We start from the raw sequence: 16301 nt of genomic DNA, 5'->3' as shown, positions 1-16301 counted from the left end.
TAAGCTTAGTGACTTGACTAAAAAACACAAAAAAAAAAAAAAAAAATCTCATCATTCAGAAATGATGAGAATATAATATACAGAGATCTTTTCCAGGTATTTGCTCTCAGGTTTGCAATGCATTATAACTTGTGAGGAAAAAAATATGCAGATATGCTCTTATGTAGCTACATTAGCAATCCACCATACACATATTCCTTTGCTCACGAACATTTTGTTCTAAAGTACTTCTTTGCAAGCTATACCTCTAGGTGGTGGTCCCTGAATGGGTTTCTGTTTACTGTTGTTCAGAAGAAAATTTAACGCTGCCTCTAGGCTGTTACTGTTATCCATAAGCGCCTGTCTTGCTGCTTCTTTGCTGAAACCCATCTCTGTTATGTGTTTTAGAGCCTTTTCATCAACCTGAAACAAAAGACGTACACAGATCTTACCATAAGCTACAACAGAGACTATAAAACCAACAGATTTGTAATTGTACATTAATATTTAATTAAAACACTAATTCATATTYCATTGATGATATTATTTCAATCATTTATACAATCTTTACAAATAAGCTCTCTTAGGTCTAAAAAATTGGCTAGCAGAGATTTTCAGTTTTAATAGTAAGTGGTTTCAAACAGAAATTCCTCTAGTCTACCTCTTCTGTCACTGCACAATGTCTGACAGACAGTAATACACTTTCTCTCAGATGAAAAGTAAAAGCATCTTTTAAAGCAGTGCTAAATAAAAACCAGCACTTTTGTTCCTGTTTGAACCCTTTCACAGCTCTTACAAACAACACAAAACCCAGTTATGTGTTTCTTAAAATACAGAGAACATGTATTCACTATTCTGTAAAAGAAAACCACAGAATACAAACAACTTTATTCTTCAGAAATACAGGTTTTCTTACTCCTAGTTGTACAGRATATGGTGACAGACAAGTAAAGTAGAAATCACAGAGCATTAATTATAGAAAATAATCTTATATTTGCACTGTACTTAAAGGAYTCAGCTGCTCACTTTTTTGTTGCAGACAGACCTACATGCACTGAACATGAAGTGAGAAGGGGAGAGGAAAAAAAAAAAAAGTCCCCCACACAACCAAACTGAAGTCAGTTATCTATCCACTGCAATAGCTGTAACCAAATACATCCTTAACTGGAGTCCTATAATGAATCCACCATGTAGTCAACATGTGCCAAAATAACAGTACAGTGGTCATAAAACTCAAAAAACTCACTCTAAGACATGCAACTCATTCTTTCTCTCACTGCTTAAAATAATTTAAATTATTTAGATCTAATATACATTTTTGTTCTATAAAAAAAAACTGTCAAAGGCATAACATTTATCCCCACCTTCCCCGCTGCCCTAGTTTTATGATGCATTCCTCATTTTCTCCTGATGTTTGATATGTTCACTTTTAGTTCAAGATAGACTATGTGCTCTGGAACAACAGATTTATGCAGGTTTCCTTTGGAGTAGAGAACCAAAATCAGAGCCTGTGGTTGCAATCTCAATGCAGACATTTTAGTAAGCCAGATGTAAGAATCCAAATAACTTTCAAAACCATAGTTAGCTATCCAAAATCATTGTTATGTGCAAGATATAACGTTGTAGGGTTTGAATAAAACTTCTACATGCTTGGTTGAGTTAACTTCAACTAACCCTTCTTCATTCCCAAACTCATCAACAATATTCTTGGATCAAATGTGCACAGACTAAAAAAATAAAGGAATGGCAACTACTAAGGTCTTCAAAGACCAGTGGAGCAGAAAGATCATGTAAAAGTCTGCAGGGAATAGTCGTCCCACTTAGGTTTACTTTCAATTGCATAAATCTTTTTTTTTGGAGTTTTTTTTTTCCTGTTTTGTTTGTTTTTGTTAAATCACAAAATATAACGGATCCTCTTCCTGGCCCTTCTCCTAGATTCTGCTGCATGACAAAGAGGATTCAATGAAGGAGATGCTGATGTGCCAGCTGCTACTTCCTCAGCTTATCTGTTTCACTCTTCTCCTTCTTGAAGGTATAGTAGTGTTTCGAACGAGAAGAAAAATTATAGCTTACACTATTGCTGCACCACCTCCTTTCAGTGGTGAAAATTCACCAACTTCTCTATCTGTAGATGCACATGACAGCTACGTTCATCAAAGACTGACAGGAAATGAAGATTCACACATATAGTACCTTTGCTCTGTGCTGTGGAGATATAATCTTGGGGAGGTCACAATTTGAGACCCAAGGGAGAGGCAATCTCTCAAATACAAAGACTGAAAAAGAAGGTAATATCTGAAGCCTCTGTGGATGTTAAAATCTTTCCCTCAGCTTTATTTATACAGCACATATCTTGCCAGTTCTCAGATATCAAATCGGGGGGGGGGGGGAATGGAGAACTAGACTTGTAGGACATACACTAGAAGAACTTTAGCGAGCAGGATGACTGAGCTAAGTAATCTAATGTCTATCTATAAAGGTACAGGAGAAACTATTTCTTCGTTTCTTATTTTGTTTGTGAAGATATAGTGCTTAAGGTTTCCCTGAAGGTAACACATCAACTGGATTTAAAAACTTTTTACTCTTTAAATGTATACATACATACAATTCAACAATCAAACCAACTTGATATTACAATTCCAASAGACAAAACAAATTTATTATCCATTATCTTAAGATCTAAAATGATTACACAAAACTGAAAAGGAGTTTCTAGAGTTACTGGATTCAAATTTGTTTCTTGTAAAAAGCACTAGAAATGTTAAATGACTTAAAGTTTCATTAAGCTGGAAATTATTGTTATTTCACAGTGCAGTGTCTTACAATTTTCTCACAAGTCATAGAAAAAAAAATACTTTAAACAAGTTTTAGACATTGTTTTAAATTATGCTTTTTTTTTTTTTTTTTTTTAAAGTAATTTTGTTTTCTGTTCCCTTTTCTGATTTTGATATTGAAATACTTTATCAGACTACATTTGAAGTTTGGGCCTATCTGCTTAGATTTGTAAGTCTATTTAAGTAGACATACTGTTCTCAAGAATGACATTTATCACTGGTCTTACACTGGGCATAGCAATGATTAAATGACCTCCTGACATTCTTTAAACCCTTTTTTCTACAATTTTGTATTTGGTATTTCTGAGCACAGTGCTGGAAGCAGCCATCTTGTTGAAAAGAGATGGCACTCACAATACAAATAAAATTAAAACAGGCAGATACTGCTCCAAAATGTCTTTTCTTGTGCTTGTTAAATCTTTAGTAAAAGTAAATAAGCTGGAAAATATTCAAGAGTAAGTAAYCGATATTTATAATGAATAGTTTGATACTGGTATACTGAGTTACCACGGCGTTGTGACACCTCTTTCAGTTTCCTTTCATCACTCAAATCAGAATCATTAATGGTTACTGCGTATTTGGAAATCTCTCTCCTGAGTTTCTCAATTACAAACACAACCTTCATCCTGAAGTTTTAGATTGCTGAAGCAAGCAAAACAGAAGTTTCAAGGACTGTTCATCTTATATCTACTTAGTTCAATGAGGTGATCCCTCGTGAGATGATTCTTACTAAATATAAAGTTATGAAATAGATTTAAATGTGATGTTTTAGATTAAGAAGCATAGTTCAGATTCTCCAATGGTAACAGTCAGCTTATTGAAAACAAAATAYTGTTTTGACCATGTCAGCATGACACTCCAAAGCTACAGCAGAAGTATTTTTACTTTGAAAGTTTAAATATCAGAAGCAGCACATAGCTTTCTCAGTGTCAAAGGAATGGTTTAAAACAGATTTTTGTAAATGAATACTAAATTAACATGGAAGAAAAGCTACATTAAAATGTTACTGGGCATGCTGAAATTGAAAAAAAGAGTTTTCTTGCCTAAAACAAGTTAACCTATGTTAACATGCAACATTCACTTAAATGAAAAAATAAAACTAAACTATAGTGAACTATATCACCTATACTACTACTTTCCTTTGTGAGAACATTGTTTTAATTTTTACTGGATAAGAACATACTCAAGCTTTACAAAAACATGCTGAACCTCGGCTATCTCAAGCAAGGTACAAAACCACCCTAAGCATTCTAAACAGACTTTAAAGTAAATTGAAAGGAAAGCCTCATTCTTCAGTTTTTTTTTTTTTTTTTTTTTTACACATGTTCAAGGTTATGCTTAAGTCTTCAACCTTACCAGTTCTCGGTAGACACCTTCATTTTTTCCCTCAGGTTTTGTTGTCTTCTCTTTCTGGAACAGTTCCCTATTTCGATTCCCTCCAGCACTCACACTGAGATTACTTCTGCTACTACCACCACCTCCTCCAAATGTCTTGGTCTTTAGATAAGCACAAAAATAACATTTCAGTAAACAACACTTAGGAAAAAAAGCCTTAATATTTAGCTACCACACAAAGCGCAGTAAACTTGATGCAGCTCTATTTTTTATGATTATGCTTTATATCTACAAATAAAGTACAAATTTACGCACACAAAAAAAGATTAATTTATTTGGTGAACTTTATTTTCCCCTATGTCCAGATTAGGCTGTAAAAAGGGTTCTAGTTTTCATGACTTACTTAACAAATCACAACAGTAAGCTAAAATGGAAAACTGAGAGAGGCCATAAAAAAAAAAAAAAAAGATGCATTAGAACAAAATTTCCTAGCTATCCTATAACTAGCTTCTGTCTATAGGACAGAACTCCGGGAATCATGGGTTTTTGAGAATTGAAAAAGCAGATTGAAATTAATAATCTGTATTTATTACTCTCATTAGTTTAATAGAGCTATCAAAATCATATCTACAATAAAACATTTTATGACACAGCTATATGTTCAACACATTAGCTGCATTCCAATAAGAACGCACTCATCAATCCAGAAAGAATCCACTGTTTGTGATTCATCTTTCTAAGGAGGTATAAAAGGAGACATACATCAGAAAGTATTTTTGATTTAAGATAAAAGTACTTAAAATAACAATAAAAGATCAAACGCAGTTAGTGAAGTGTTGCAGTGCATGTACTCTAACCTCCTTGCTCTTTGCTACTTCTGCGATGGCAGCTGTTCTCTGCTTCTCAAATTCGTCATTGTCAGTTACAGGTTTTGTAGTATTTGTCACTTGCAAAGTCTTTCTGCGATCAAGCTCTCTGCTATCCACTTGTACACGAGACACRCATTTCTGGTAGTACAAAAAAAGRTTTTAATTAACTCTTCTGTCTACTCTCATTTGCAAAAAAAATAAAGCATTATTCTATCAGAGTAGCACAACTTTAGAAAAATACTGTGATCACACAAACTTACACACAGGAGATTTAGTTATCTGTGTTGACAGTAAACATCTCTGGTCCATAAGAGAGGCCAAAGAATGACATTTACATTTTCAGCTTAGCTCATGATGTGGCTAACACTATTTTTGTAAACATCTTTGTTATAGAAGAAGGGAAGAGGTTGGTGCCTGCAAGATATGGTAGGCAGAATCAAAGGCCTCCCATACCAAATAAAATTGAAGTGTGAACTTGAGCAAAAATATCAGATATGAATTAGTTCAATAAAGTGACCCAACTACGGCTTTTTTTTTTTTTTTTTTTTTTTTTTTTAATGACTAATAGCAGTGATTTCCCTGAATGCTGTGACTGTTCAAAGATCAAACTGTTTGAATTCAGGTCACCATGACTGAAGGTGCTTTGGTAGCCTCCACGCAAATGGAACTAGAGCCCCTAGATATCACAACCCAGGCTATTTCAYAAAATGTTGTGCCTTCAACTTATATGCCATGCTTCAATGACAGAGAAGTTCACCATACCTGCCCAAAAGGCACAAAAGGGGGAGGACCGCCTTCCGTTCCAATGTTACTCCTATTGTGTTTTGCTAAACTCTGTAAAAGAAAACTGTTGATTAATAAATTGCAAATAAAAGCTAAATTATCTGGCAACAATCTCTATTTCAGAACATCGATGAAACTTGCCAAATAAATATTTTAAGCAGGAAAAAAATAAAGTATGACACCCCTTTAATCAAATATTTGTCTTAAGTGAAAGTGAGTATCTATGGTCCTTCAGTGTCAGATAAGAACTGTAAAATATCAGCCATTTTAACACAGGAATCATTTGTCAGTCAGCAGTAACCTGTACTTAAGAGGAATGGGCAACATGCAGCTACTATTAATTAAACACTGTCTATAATCAACCAGAACAACAACCCATACATAAATGAAATTGTCAAAATACAAATCAATACCAACAAGGYTCTGAAGCATTGATTACCTGATCTGACTTTCAAAGGATAAAAAGATAAACTAACCTAATTGAGTAGAGAATGCTTGCTGGAAATTATTATTTTTATTCCAGGATCACTTAACAGCAACAGTGTTCAGAAACTGAAAAATATGTACAATAGCCTACCTTTTAWCTCTCAAAAATAATTAAAATACTCTACACAATTTAAAAGTTAGACTGCAAATTTCAGCAAGGGAACACTGAATGGCATCCTCTACTTCAGAATCGTTAATTTATGATTATGAATTTTCTTTTCTGTTTTTAGACTTTTTAACTCATAAAGCTGAAACATTTGGAAATCAACTCTTTCACTAAGAATTTCAGTACTGTTCTTTAAGCGTGACTTAGTCTTAAGACTTATCTCCTGGTAAAGATGCCTATGCTTAGCTGTTCAAATTCTTATTATAGTCAATAAAAATCTAGAGTCATATAATTAAGTCAACATAAATTATTTAGCCAAATGCCATAGTAAAAGTTTATTTTTCAATATAAGTTATAGCTCCTATTTGGACTTCATTGTCTTATTTCACAGTTGTGCAGTTACATACAGGCCTTTCCATAACTGCACCTGAATTGTTACAATTAAATTATTACTAACTCGATCCACAAAAAGGACTCTACAAGGCTCTGGGGACTACAGAGAGTAAGTCTGATTTCCAACCCTGTTAAGATGATAGCTTTTATAACAAAGCATAAAACCAACAGACACATGGAGAAACACAGTCCATCAGAAAAGAGCCAACTCAGATTCTGTAGAGGAAAGTCCTATCTCACTAACAAATCGAGTTACGTGATGCTGGAGTTTTGCTTGCTTGTTTTAAAGATTTTCAAGTAGTCTTTGGCAGAATTCCACATAGATTWTTAGAGAAAATAGAAGTTGTCATGGAACTGTAGGAGAGGGTTTTTTCCAGACTGMGAATGAGTTAACATATAGGAAATAATGAATAGGGCTTAACACTTCCAGACAGAGAAGAACTAGCAGTAAGGTGTCTCAAGAGATCACTGCCTAAGACAGCTGGGTTCAACATCTTCAATAACTTGGACAAGAGAGTAACCAGGGACACCAACAAGTCTACAGATGATACTAAGCTCTTTCAGGGGAGTCAAATGTTGTGCAAAGATTGAAGATCTCCTCACAAGAGCGAATAAGACAACAAGAGATAGCCAACAAGCTTCACTGAAGATAAACGGAAGATACTATAGGCCAGTCAGCCTCACCTCCCTCCCTGAAAAGGTGATGGAACAGCTCATTCTGGGTGTCATCTCCAGACACATGGAGGAAAAGAAGGTGATCAGGAGTAGTCAGCATGGATTCACCAAGGGGAAATCCTACTTAACCAATCTGATAGCCTTCCAGGATGGAATGACTSGCTGGGYAGATGAGGGGRGAGCAGTGGACATTGTGTACCTTGACTCCAGCAAGGCTTTTGATGCTGTCTCCCATAACATCCTCCTAGAYAAGCCCAGGAAGTGAGGGTTAGAGGAGTGGACAGTGAGGTGGATTGAGAACTGGCTGAAAGGCAGAGCKCAGAGGGTCGTCATCAGTGGTGCAGAGTCTAGTTGGAGGCCTGTGGCTAGTGGTRTCCCCCAGGGCTCAGTACTGGGTCCCATCCTGTTCAACTYCTTCATCAATGACCTGCATGAGGGGACAGAGTGCCTCCTCAGCAASTTTGCTGATGATACCAAGCTGGGAGGAGTGGCTGATACACCAAGAGGGCTGTGCTGCCATTCAGAGAGACCTGGACAGGCTGGAGAGSTGGGCAGAGAGGAACCTCMTGAGGTTCAACAAGGGCAAGTGCAGGGTCCCACACCTAGGGAAAAATAATCCCATGCATCAGTATAAGCCAGGGGCTGACCTTCTGGAGAGCAGCTCTGAAGAGAAGGACCTGGGAGTGCWGGTGGATGACAAGTTGACCATGAGCCAGCAATGTGCCCTTGTGGCCAAGAAAGTCAATGGTCTCCTGGGGTGCTTTAGGAAGAGTGTTACCAGCAGGTGGAGGGTGGTGATCCTGCTCCTCTACTCAGCCCTGGGGAGGCCTCATCTTGAGTACTGTGTCCAGTTCTGGGCTCCCCAGGACAAGAGAGATATGGAGCTACTGGAGAGGGTCCAGCRTAGGGCTACAAAGATGATCAGAGGGCTGGAGCATCTGCSCTRTGAGGAACGGCTGYGAGAGCTGGGCCTCTTCAGCCTRGGGAAGAGAAGACTGAGGGGGGATCTKATCAATGTGTACAAGTACCTGAAGGGAGGGTGGCAAGGAGATGGGGCTAAACTCWTTTCAGTTGTCCYGTGTGACAGGACAAGAGGAAATGGGCAAAAACTGAATCACAGGAAGTTCCGCCTGASCGTGAGGGGGAATTTSTTCCCTGTGAGAGTGACRGARCGCTGGCACAGGTTGCCCAGAGAGGTTGTGGAKTCTCCTTCTCTGGAGATCTTCAAGGCCCRCCTGGATGCAACCCTGTCTGCCATGCTCTAGGTGACCCTGCTGAGCAGAGAGGTTGGACTAGATGATTTCCAGTAAGGTCTCTTCCAACCTTACTGATTCTATGATAAGTCATACAGGGAAAAATAAAGCAGATGGAACAGCTGCCCTATTAGAAGGCTTAAAAATCTGGGCCACTTGAGCAAGAAGAAGGCTTCTGAAGAGTACAGAAAGGAAGAATATGATCAAAATYTGCAGAACTGTGAAGGCAATAGAGCAAATGCAGACTACTTAGTTATTTACCAAATTCTGCAATACTAGAACAAGTGGACACTCATCTAAACTAGCAGCAGATTGGGTTACACAGCACACAGTGAGTTTCTGGCACTTGTTGCCACAGGAGGTTGTGAAGGCAAATAGTTTTAGCAGCTTTAAAACAGGGAATCAAATTCATGAACTTATCTACAGTTACTGAAAAGACTATTGTTTATAGAATAGAAATGTTTTAAATCCTTAGCCAGAATTAGGTCATCAGAAAGCCAAGCCTGACAACAATGTATTTTCAAATAATATAAGTTACTAGTCATCAGCGATGTAGAAAGGATATAAAATATTTCAAGAAAATATCCATTTACGCTTGATGCACTGTTCCTGTTTCCTTACAGATTCTGACARCAGCAACAAGCTGCAAATAATGAAGTTCACTGGAATCCATGTTTGGATACCTCTTAATTATTTCATATTACACAGAAATATTTGGTTTCAGAAATGGAAAGAAAAGGAAGAGAAAGGTCCTCAAGACTGCTGAAGTGCTAAACTATATTTTCCTACAATGCATCTGTTTTATCATCTTCTCCATTTCTTATTGTCTGAGTTTTATTTTGTTACGGACTTTTCTTCATTGGGGCTGTTACGCATAATTATATACATCACTTGTCACTGGCCACTGGCAGTCAAAGTTTTCAATGTTTAAGTCCATATACAATATTTATCTAATGATGATGTAAAATAGGATAAACATGAATATGTTTTAATCTGATGCACAATCAGTAAGTTTCTTAATACATACAAGGTATTAATTTGACTAAACAAAACCCAAATCACCACTCTTGTGAGAGGATTTTTGTTGTTATTGTTTTTGTTTTTTATTCAAGAGTCAAAGAACATTTTCTAAATCACTTATGTTTATTAATTCCTTTAATAAAATAAAAAAAATCTTTCGGCCTCAATAAAAACATTCAATAAATTATTCAAAACAAAGCACTTAGAAGTGCAGAATGCAGAAAAATTTTGCTTTAGTACCAATCAGTTCACTCCAAGTGGCTTTTTAGAATTACAAGCCAACACAAGAGCGGATCACTGGAGCATGCTCATACCTTCCCATATCTACTAAGGCAGCACAGATCAGGAGTCATTTCAGGGCCAATACGCAGCCAAGTAAGGTTCTGTCTTCCAACCTACCACTGCTCCATCAGGAAAGGCATTCTAAGGGAAGGTAATCAAAGTACCTCTACAGTTAAGCTCTTTCTTGCTGGCCTGAGAGTATGGCATTTAGGGTAGGATTTCATCTGGCTTTATACAGCATGTACAATGTAAATACCTGAGTTAGTGACCCTGGGCTCTTTTTAGAGCCAATGGAGACAAATGGGGATTTAAGGGATTATGTTACCCCTCAGATATATCATGGCTTAAAATCTGCTCGTCTCTATCGATTATAAAAGGAGTTCAGGGTGACTAACTCCAATTGACATCTTACATTGCAGACATCATCTAACATCAGACACCATGAATGTTGTACTTACTGTAGCAAGCACCAAATCCCTGAGCTCTATGATATATACGCTAATTCCTGCAGCCACCTGTACTACCATCTAGTCTGTTACAGAAGATTTGAGCATCCTAAATCTACTGAGTAAATGYAGAAGTGCGTGATTCAGTCCCATAACTGAAGTCACTACACTTTCTGGCTTGGATCAAGGGAAATGTACGCAAATTTTGAATGAACCATAGCACTGAATTCAACTATTATAAAAAAATGTTTATATGATAACCTGAGAATTTGATCACAGTCAAATCCTCATCTCCTATGAGGAAAAAACATGCTYACGTTAAGTTTACACTTTCAGTTTTTTCTTTCCTAAACCAGGACCAAGGCAAAAACATACAAGAAAGATTGTTCCAAATTATTGTGGAAGCAAATAACTTGGCAGAAAACAAAAAAGCACTTACAAATTTACCAAAACTCCCTATTTACTGATACTAGCTAAGATTTTGAATCATAACTATGGATTGCATAAAGTTCTTATCCAGGATGAAAGGATTCTGCCTAATGGATGAACAACATGAAGTAAACACAATAAAGTCCTTTCTTCTCAGGTAGCTTTGGCTGCTATGAGAATATCTGCTTTCTCAGGACAGGTGCTTGGGAATTTATACTCCACTTGGAATAAAAGAAGGGCAAATTGGCAACATGAGCAATACTTTTTAACTTATGATTAAACGGGTTTGTAGTACTAATTGATCACTTATAGTAAGCATTTTATTATTAAGGCATTTGGTACGCTGTTTCTACTCTTTCTGCTATATTTGGATTGTGCTGTTAGAACTTATTTCCCAAGGAATCTTCTAATAGACCCCGCTTACCATACAAGGATGAATACACAGACATTAAACACTACTCTCCCCAACTCTTGCTTCTTTCTAATATGAATTTTGAAATACATATAAAACTATTTCCTCTTCCCATCATTTAAATAAAATAATTAGCCTCACATTGCCCAAAACAAAAGAATCATTAAGTATACTAGAGATTTTCCCTTTAGATTACCCATAATTTGATTGGTTCTGTGTTAAAAAAAAAGAGAGAAAGAAAAAGAAAAAAAGAAAAGAAAAAGGAAAAAAAAAAAAGAGGCCTACCAAACAGTTTCACTAATTATTTAAGCAAAGTTTGATTGGGGTTTTACTTGCAGATCATCTCCTATTTTGACTAATAGCAATACAAAGTTCTTTGCTCATAAAAAGGGGCCAACAATATCTCCCAGACAGTGGTCCTCATCGACTGAAGTGCCAATTATCACCAGAACTCTGGGAACACTATGAAGTGACCATGATTTCAAATTTACCCTTATCTAAAGCAGCCTGCRACACATTATATCTTACATTTCCAAATAATCAAAAGATCACACATTAAGYCGCCTTTTTCATTTACTGTCTACTCATTTCTCATTTACTGTTCAATATATGACACTTGAAAAATTGAAGGAAATTTCTATAGAAGAATTACCCTATGATGAAACAAAGAATATTGCATTCATTCCATATATTTGTAACGTGAGAATATTACACTCAGTCCACATAGGCTACATCTGTAGTGTGAGATTTTTATTATGAAAACTTGATTCCTCGCCTGAGCAATTTCAAGCTTCATATCAAATGGAACAAAATGGTATAAAGCACTTCTAAATATCACTGCAACTACACAACTAGAAGCTGCATGGATATGCACAAGGGCAAACATTTAAGACCGACAAACAACCTGTAACATTATTTGATTTCAAATCATTAACTTTTTGAGCAAACATAAGATAAAAATAAGTTTATCTTCAACACAAAAAGCCCAATTAATGCTCCTCAGACATAGTAGTGGAGAGAAAAAAAAATACTGGCTTAAAAAGCATAATTTGAAATAGTCACAGAAATCTATGCAGGCACAGTTCACTATTTGATTTAATCCTGACTAGCAAGCTTAGACAAGCAGTAGAAATGTCCTTGCTCAAATACTTTTGAAAGTTGACATTTTCTATAAAGTTTTCTGAACTATCTAAATAGCATCCAGTTTCTATAGATTTCTTTGATTCTCATCTCTGGAGCTGTCAATCTGGATAATAGAATTGGAACTATGATTCCCAACGGTCATGCTTCACTTGACCAACTYTTGTTGGGAATTTGTAGACAACTATAATTTTACTACTGGGAGTCGTGCTATGAAGTTCAGAGAGAATTAGTCACAAAAAGAATTTTTTTCTCTGGTAAACCGCAAAATGGAACCAGAGAATTCAATTATAGGAAATATTTAATTTCCTATACTGTACCTAAACAGGCTAAAACTGTGACTACTTCGTAACTTCTCGTAGTAAACATACTCAGCCTAACTGGCTAACAAAAAATATTGGAAGTTATCAGAGTCAGTAGCTTACTGATGGTTATTCAGTGGTCTTTACTGTAATCAGAACATGTTCTGTAGTTATTTCTTGACATTGACCTCAAAAATATATTAATTATTTATGAAACAGCATTTATTTTTGAAGCTTAGGTAGAATAAACATGAAAAGTGAGTGTTTAAAATATCATTCACAAACCTAGCTGATTTTATCAAGCCTTCTTTTACCAATTATCATTCTTAAGAACTTATTGGTACTACAAGTTTATTTTCCCTTCCCATCAACCTTAAAACTTAAAGTTTTCTAATGAGACAGAGTATTCACAAGATTTTATGTTCAATGTGAGTATAAATGATAAATTTGGACGTTTCTGTTGCTATTCTCAAAACCTCCTTTTTATAAAATAGGCAGCGTCATTTGAAAAACTTACCCAATACAGGAATGTTTTTAAAAAATGTACTTGCAACTATAAAAGCGCAAAATGTATGCAAAGCACCCTGCATTCTTTTGACAAACTAATGCAATCTAAATCAGTCACTTCGCATAATAYATATCAGCCAACTTGTAACAGGGTCACAACCACCTGCTCTATAAATTTCCACTCATTTGTGACAAAATGTAGCAAAGGAAGACTTTTTCTCTTAACTAATTCTATTAGGACAGTAAACACATTAAAACAGTAAAGGAGCTTACATATATTCACGGCTTGTTGAAAGACTAAAACCTTCAATTCATCTTTCTAATCACAGATTTACCTAAAGCATGGATGAATTCTGCAATACACAACGTGTAGTTAAGTGTGCTAACTTTCGTACTTTCTGTAAGCTTACCATATTCTCCCTCCCACACTCTGCAGACTAGTTGTAAAAGGCATCATCTTATAACTTACAGTACCAAAAACACTGTTCAGGGAAGTGACTAACCATTACTGCACTAAAATACATTTAATATTGATGATAAACATTTTCAGACCTTTCAGATTACAAAAGGAATCAGTTCCCATACAAAGATCACCTATGACTTCTTCATATGCAACACAATGTATAAGATTTATTTACACATATTTGGCTTCATGCAAAAAAAATATTTGGACAGTAAAGGTTCTAAAAAGTTATCATATCGAATTTCTCAGCTAACATTAACCTTAAGGTCATTAAATATAATCTGTATTCTGTAAGACAAGCATTTCCAGTGATGTTACCTCACCCTTTGCAATTCCCACTTTTCTATAAGATGCTCCACTTCACCTCCGAGAATTGCAGTGTTACTGTCATCCAAAAGCAAAAATCCGTTTTTCACTTCAACAATTCCTGAAAGCTTAATTTTTGTTCCAGGTGGAGTGTTCAGGCTAAAAGTAGAAACAAAACAAATATTTCAAATATGTTTATTAATATTCTTCCACAAAAACAATATAATAGTCTACTGCTATTATATTGCAAACATTGTCTTATTTCATAATAAAAGACCAGCATCAAATATCTTTGCAATAGTTTCTTTACTATGCACAGAACTTTTTAATAGCTTTGGGGGAATGCTTCCCATTCATAAAACAAATATGCCATATTGCAAATTAGATTCTAACAAAGATGAATGTTTGCAAATTGTTTGTTTGCTTAAAATCTAATTTAACAATATCAAAGTAAGGATGTGATTTGTCTACACTAACAGAAGATGTCTCAAAGTCAGCTGTCTAAAAATAAGTTCCTCATCCTAGGATCCACTTAGAGTCAACAAACAGAGATTCTCCAGATGGTTAATCTCCTCGTTTGTTTTAGGTCTTTAACTTGGGAAAAAACAAAGAGCTGTCAGGAAAAAAAAAATGTGTGTAACTAATACCCATGATTGATCCAGAATTAATATAGAATTCATGCACCTTGTAGTGCTTCTTCCCTCATTACTCTTTGTTGTAAAAACATATGGCTGCTCTCTGTGGTCAGCTCCTATGGGAGGTACTCGTCTTTTTGTCAGTTTAATCCTCCCTGTGAAAAACAACAGCTAGATGCATAAAAAAAATCATCGATCTCCAAGTAATAATTGAAAAATATGATAAGTAACATAGCCAGAGAACAGTAATTTTTATTGTAAGAAACAGAAAAGAACTGTCAGTTACAACCTTTCAAATGAGAGACAACAGCCTCTTTAAAATCTGCTAACACTATCACTGCAATCATGGGACTTTACCACACAGTGAGGAACATTCACAGTGAAGTCAGCCAACTTTAGCACTAATGACATTAACCTTAGCAATATTAATGGATTTTCTGTATTGTTCTGATAAAAGATCAGAAAAAATAGATGAAAAACAAATTGGGCAACAAAGCAGAATTATGCAAAAAGAAGGGTAAATGGAATCACCATTCATTAAGAACAAGAACTTCTTATTTAAAAGCAAACTCTGCATTTGCTCAACAAGAAACACCATGTAGTGAAACAGTCTATTATTCAAAATTAATGGTCCAACTTCAAACCTGAAACAATCACATACTCACATCAAGATTTRGTTTCAGACAGGATTACTTAAAAAGAAGAGCTTACATGCTTACAACAGAGTAACGAGTTCTGTGACATTTTGGAGACCATCTATAAGCTTTCAAATTATGTCTTCTGCTGAGTGTTCTTCCTTAAGTATTGTGTGATATGAAATTTACTTACACAGGAGCCTATTTGCCTTTCTTTTCTGCCCTTTTATATTCCACGTTAGAATATGATATTCCACGGTCTGATGGCTCAAAGGCAGAATTAAACTATCATTAATTGTTCTACCTTTTCAAATAGTATCACTCTAAACTGCAAGTGGGCTTCTACTCAGTAGTAGCTTAACATTAAAAAACGACATTTAAAAAAGTCTATGTTGCAGCCAGCAGAGAAAGACAAAAGAAGAAGATTCAGAGGTGTGTGGGTTTTGTTTGTTTGTTTGTTTGTTTTTAACCAAAATAAGTTGACATACAGCAAAACACGACTCCAGAGATGATTTTCAACATCTGAATAACCAAACACACAAAAATTCCAGAAGTTTAACAGGGATTAGTTTTATTATACCTTCATTTTTAACTGAAGAAATATTTATTAAAACAGTGCAAGTTAAAGCCTTGTGGTAGTAAAGCAGCACTAGCTTTGTTATCTTGTTATCAAAGTTCTACTACTACTAAAAATGGAAACTTGACCTCAGTCTACACACACCCAAAAGGCCATTTGCCTTGTTAACTCTGACTCGGTAGACGGCTGCATAAATTCCCTTTCTTCTAGTATGAACCTCAGCATAAACTGAACAGTAAATTATATTCACATATACCTTCGCATGCTGAATTTAAAGTTCTCCTTCATATACAAAGTCTAGGAAGGAGAGAAGAATAAATGTTTTTCTAACCAAGGAGTGTGACTACATAAGATATTTTATTAGTTTTACTTGCACACCTCTATTGGCTCTCTTCTTACAAGATTTCACTTTGCTTAATTTTTTTTTTTTTTTT

General features: G+C 35.6%; 1 protein-coding gene across 2 annotated transcripts in view; it reads right to left on the bottom strand.

Annotated features, from left to right (window-relative positions):
* The window catches only part of TDRD3 (tudor domain containing 3), a 69555-nt gene that overhangs the window by 40261 nt on the left and 12993 nt on the right, over positions 1-16301 (bottom strand). For both annotated transcript variants that reach the window (XM_085309484.1, XM_085309485.1), the window contains exons 4-8: positions 14038-14179; positions 5780-5851; positions 5006-5155; positions 4170-4310; positions 246-402 (exon numbers count right to left, since the gene is read on the bottom strand). In XM_085309484.1, the coding sequence (XP_085165610.1) occupies positions 246-402; positions 4170-4310; positions 5006-5155; positions 5780-5851; positions 14038-14179 (662 nt within the window). The remainder of the gene's footprint in view (positions 1-245; positions 403-4169; positions 4311-5005; positions 5156-5779; positions 5852-14037; positions 14180-16301) is intronic.

The sequence above is a fragment of the Rhea americana genome, unplaced genomic scaffold (genome assembly GCF_003343005.1).
Source record: "Rhea americana isolate MKP2758 unplaced genomic scaffold, rheAme1 scaffold_3, whole genome shotgun sequence".
NCBI lineage: Eukaryota > Metazoa > Chordata > Aves > Rheiformes > Rheidae > Rhea > Rhea americana.
Note: the sequence above shows the minus strand (reverse complement) of the source record. Positions and strands in the feature narration are given on the sequence as shown.